General features: G+C 36.8%; 1 protein-coding gene across 1 annotated transcript in view; it reads right to left on the bottom strand.

Moving 5' to 3' along the window:
- MSH3 (mutS homolog 3) overlaps nt 1–5,520 on the bottom strand; it is a 381,560-nt gene that overhangs the window by 151,642 nt on the left and 224,398 nt on the right. Inside the window, exon 13 of the mRNA XM_042781327.1 lies at nt 4,511–4,643. Within this exon, the coding sequence (XP_042637261.1) occupies nt 4,511–4,643 (133 nt within the window). The remainder of the gene's footprint in view (nt 1–4,510; nt 4,644–5,520) is intronic.

Genomic DNA, 5,520 nt, shown 5'->3' with positions numbered 1-5,520 from the left:
CATTGTGGTAAACTGTGGTCAATGACATGAGACAAAGTATATGTGAACTGCTGTATGGAAAGTGAATTTGCTCTGTAAATCTTCACCCAAATCACAATTTAAAAGAAGAAGAAGAAGAAGAAGAAGTCTCTAGAAAACAGTTCTCCAGGAAAATAGAATTGATAGCATATCAAATGAAAATAAGTATCTTGCAATCAGAGAAAGATTTAGGGTTAAACGTTAAGTACATAAAATAAGTAATATATATATAATGGACTAATGCTAAGCACAGACATTCTGAAGGATAATTATTAACAACAGGGAATTATCTTAACTGCATAGAAAAAGAAGCTAGGTCCAAATGAAGAGAAATTGAATTGAAAGTGTCATAAAATACTTTTGCTCCATAATGACCACTGTATGCTAGAAAACACAGCTCATACAGGAGGCTAGACTGTTTGTGTTAGGATACAGGAATAGCTTGGAGACATTGCAGACCCAGTTCCAGACTGCCTCGATAAAGCAAACATTCCAATAAAGTGAGTCACACAAATTTTTTGGTTCTCAGTGCATATAAAAGTTATGTGTATGCTATACTATAGTCTATTAAGTGTGCAACAACATTATGAGAAAGTTTGCAATACTGTGAGAATTACAAAAAATGTGACAGAGAGACACGAAGTGAGCACCTGCTTTTGGAAAAATGGCACTGACAGACTTGCTGGACACAGGGATGCTACAAAACCTTCAATTCGTAAAACTCTGCAGAGAACAATAAAGTGAAACACAATCAAAAGGCATGCCTGTATAAATGTGGGACTTGGAACTCACTTAACACTACATGCTTACAAAGGTGAAGACCAGACCTACAAGTGCAGAGGCAGAGCATCAAAGGAATGGAAGAACCCTAGTCTACCTATCATACTGAAATGTGGCTTTAGATTTATACTAGCTCAGCTAAGAAATTGTTCTCACCAGTAAAATGCTGCATACACTCTCCTCTTAACATTTGTGAAGTGCTATTATCCTTTTAATGCATTTATCAAACTTAATAGCCATGAATCACTTTCTTATAAAACAGTTACTGAGTAAAATTGGTATGGGTTCCTGTGACTACCAGTATTTTCTAAGATTTGAAGTTTTACTTTCAAAATAAATGATTTTTAAAATACCAGCAGCAGCCTACTTGGGATCCTCTTTGATTATCTTCATAAAAACACACATTTGTGCATATTCCATGGTACTTTCAACACAGCCATATGGTCTAGGTTTACCAATTTCATAATATCCAAACAGAGTGTTCCTTACCATTTTATGAAGTTCACATCATTGGCACAGGCTGTACACATCACTCATACTGTTGAAGCTTATTTAGAGTAAGTTAATATTAAAGAACAGTCACATGTTTGATGGTGGCTTCCAAGAGTTAGCTAACTAATCTATAAAAAATTGGTTTAAAATATTTAGCCTTCTTAAAGTTGGTTTGTTACCAAATTATTTCTATTCTTTACTTTCCAAGACAATCTTTAAGCACATGCTTGCATAAACATTAAAGCAGTAACAAGGAACAGTTTCTGAGTGAGTCATACCTTCCTTTAGGAAAGACAGAAGTCGTTCATGCTCTGTATACTAGAAATTTTAAAAAGAATTAGATTCTGACTTTTCCCAAAGTTTTGATACTTGTATAAATACACAAAATTTATGAAATATACACATCAAAATAAAGCTTAAAGAGAGGCAGAGAGCATAAGAAATCATAGCTGCATGGAATGAGACCACCATCTTGATACATGGTCTGACTCAGCTCTTTTGACAAACAACTGAAAAATTTGTAATCTCAGAAACGGCAACCATAAAACTTCCAGAGATCAGCACAGCTTCTGCAATCACCAGAAAAATAACAACATAGTATAGCAAATAATGGTGCAATGGACTCACTGACCCCATAAGCAACTCATGCATTTTTCCCCTCTCTGGATTAGTATTCTCAATTCTGGCTTGTACTCTGTTTTCAAATTTAGCTGAAGCATATGGAACAGTTACGTAAGTCCTCTTGGGCACTGCAAGTATTCTCAAAGGCAGTACTGATTGTTCTAGTGAAACTTGTAGGGTGAAAAAGGCCTAAAAAAGTAAACACTAATAAAAAGTTGGTTACAACTAAAATTGGGGTATATAAAAATTTCTCTAAATTAAAATTATTAAATTGGTAAGGACTTCCATTTGGGCAAGACACAGCATTTGCTTATGAAAAGTGGAAACTAGGGGAAAAAAATACAGACAAAACAACTAGATTCAAAATGGTAATATTCAATTACTAACTTAGGTAAAAGGAAATCCAACACATAATAAAGGGCAGCAAAAAATGATCAAGGCAAAAAAAAGACACAGGGAGAACCACAAGAGTTAAAGGCAAAGAAGGTAAACCCTATTACATATATAATCCTGCAATAACAGTAACAACCACAAATGGATACATAGATATGTAAGCTGAACAGCTGTGGGAAGAAGAATGGTACTACCATGAATATGGATCAGTTTGACAGAGGATATTTCTACATATGTATTTATATCTACTGCAAATACTTCCATGAATATAGCCAAGTATAAAGGGGGCAAAACTAGGAAAACTTCTTAGCCATAACCAAAGATCTTGAGCGAATGAGTTGCTGGGCCTGGGGGCTCAGGACCGTAGTCTCAGGAGACATCAAGGTGAACTGGCATAACACAGGCCACAAAGGCAACGTTCTACATCTTACTTTGGTGAGTAGCTTCTTGGGTCTTAAAAGCTTGCAAGCAGTCATCTAAGGTGCAACTACTATTCTCTCCCTGTCCAAAGCAAAGCAGGATGAAGAAAATTCAAGATGTAGGAAACAATTAGTCCAAAGGACTAATGGACCATGGGAACCTCAGCCTCCACAACCCTGAGATCAGAAGAAATACATGATGCCCAGTAACTACCACTACCAACCACTCTGAAAGGGATCACAAGAGAAGATCTTGGATAGAGTGGGATAAAATGTGGAACAAAAATCAAAATCATAAAAAACACCAGGCATATTGGTCTGATAGAGATTGGTAAAATCCCTGAGACTATAGGCCTTAGTCACTCTTCAAGCCTGGAACTGAACTCACTCCCATGGCTCAACTTTCAGCCAAATAATAGACAGGCCTATAAGGTGAGTATGCCCCAGGGAGGTGTGCACTCCTCAGAGCATTCAACCACAAGAGATCAAAAGGTCAGAGGATCAAAAGGTCAAATGGATCAAAAGATCCACTTGCCTAGGAATAAAGGTCAAAAGTCAGGAAGGGAGAGTAAAGAAGGACAATGGAAATGGGAAACAGAGGAAGTAGGAAGAGTGCTGTTACATTGTGCAGGTTGCAATATATGCCACAAAACAAAATATATATGAATTGTTGAATGGGATAACAAGTTGCTCTGTAAACTTTTACCCAAATCACAAAGTTAAAAAAAAAAAAATCCTCAAAATATTAGTGTCCAATAGACATATCCATGGAAGTGGCAGTCAAGAACCCTGGGTTTATATACTAATTCTGTCACTTACTACCAAGTTTCTAACCCTCTCTCAGCATCATGTTCCATTAGTAAAAAGGTGGTAAACATAGTGCCTGTCAATCTCATAAAGTTTTTACAGGGAACAAAGGGTAGAAGGTATGTATGTAAATGATTTCTGCAAAAGGTAAAGCACTATAGTAAGTTTATTAATAATTATTATAAACATCGTTCATTGATTTTTTTTTCATTTTAGGCATATTTTGAATATAAAAGGAAGTCATTTCCCTAAGTGCAGAAAACCCCTCATTATTACTGTTACAACTAAAAGCTTAAAGCTTAAGTGATGAAGATCTAAATGTTGCTTTTTATTTACCTACAATATCCAAATTTGTTTGTATATTAATACTATCACAAAAATTATACCAGCAGATTTTTCCTTTCATTAAGTCAAATAAGGAGTTGTTCTAAGATCAAAAGAAATAAAGCATCTCTTTTCTAAAATAGCAAGTCTAATTAACTTTTGTAGTTTACTGAGGGCCCGTATTTGGAGGATGAAACATGAGAACATCCTGCATTATAACTGAAAGGCCTATAGTGCCTAAGGCATTTGACTGCTAACCAGAAGGCTGGCAGTTCAAATCCACCAGCTGCTCCTCGGAAGGAAGGCTGGGCAATCTACCTCCGTAGTAATTATCACCTCAGAAATCCAAGGAGGGGTCACTATGAGTCAGATCCAACCTGATATCAGTTGGATGATCCAACCAAAAGTCAGTTTGATTTGGTTTTGGTTTTATAATATGTGTTGCTGTAAGTTAGTGTGAGTAAGTTTTACTTTTTATAATGGAAAAAATGGGATAACCTTAATTTGTGCAATTAAAATTTTTGAGGATTCAGCAAAACTTAAAAAAATAACAACAAAAAAAAAAATACTACTCTAAGAAGTTTTCTTTTGATATCCTGTAGTCACATGCTATAGGATATTATCAGTTTTAATAAACACAATTTCTATCAACTTACTTTTTTGTGATAAATGCTACAGAGTCCTCTCTCTATGTCTGGCAATTTACGTAGAAGATTTTCTATCTGACCAAACACACTCGATTCTGAATGCAGAACTTCAGATACAGCATCAAGTCGAGCATTGATTTCCCTGTGAGAAGAGAATAATAGCAATTACTAAGTATTTTACGAATTCAGAATGTAGACATTTCTCACTCTTAATGCTTAAGACTGTGATGCAGCCACTTAGAAAAAGACAAAGGAGAATCTCCTCCATATTTCTTGTCCCTCCCTGTCCCCTTATAATCATTTGTATCAGATAGCAGGTACCATTCAAGGAAAGTCATTAAGTAAATGTAGTAGAGATTGGCTAGCTAGTCATCAGGATCCTCCTAGGCAAATAGACAGACATTTCCCAGTCCACCCTAGTTAGGTGTGGCCATGTGCCTGAATTCTAGCCAATGACATGTGGCCAAGAGTGATGTAGCCACTTCTAGTCCTAGCCCCTAGTCCATAAAAACCTCGTGTGTGATCTTTCCCCTCTGTCCATTAATGCTCAGGACTATCTTGGAAGACATATCATGTCACATCCTATTCCCACGTTAGCGAGGGTACGTGGACAGAGCATCATCCACCACTGATTGGATTTTATATTAGCAAGAAATGTTTAAACACTGAGATTTGGGATTTATTTGCTACAACAGCTTGATATACCTTGGCTAATATAATAGGTCTACAAAGAGCAAATGAATTTTCTACTCTGACTGAACTGAAGGATCACTTCAGTCAAAAAACATTCAATTAACCAACTGCTTCCACAGATGGTGGTGTGGAGGTATTTGCACTGATCAACTGTTTGACTGAAATAAGGTTAAGGTATACTGAGCCTGGGGAGCTCTGGTAGTGTAGTGCCTGAGGCACTTGACTGCCAACCAGGAGGCTGGCAGTTCAAACCCACCAGCCACTCCTCGGAAGGAAGGTTGGGCAATCTACTTCCGTAGTGATACTGCCTCAGAAACCCAAGGAGG

This window comes from Orycteropus afer, unplaced genomic scaffold (genome assembly GCF_000298275.1).
Source record: "Orycteropus afer afer isolate SDZICR_OR568_19922 unplaced genomic scaffold, OryAfe1.0 scaffold00107, whole genome shotgun sequence".
Taxonomy (NCBI): Eukaryota; Metazoa; Chordata; class Mammalia; order Tubulidentata; family Orycteropodidae; genus Orycteropus; species Orycteropus afer.
This window is presented reverse-complemented; position numbering and strand designations above follow the sequence as displayed.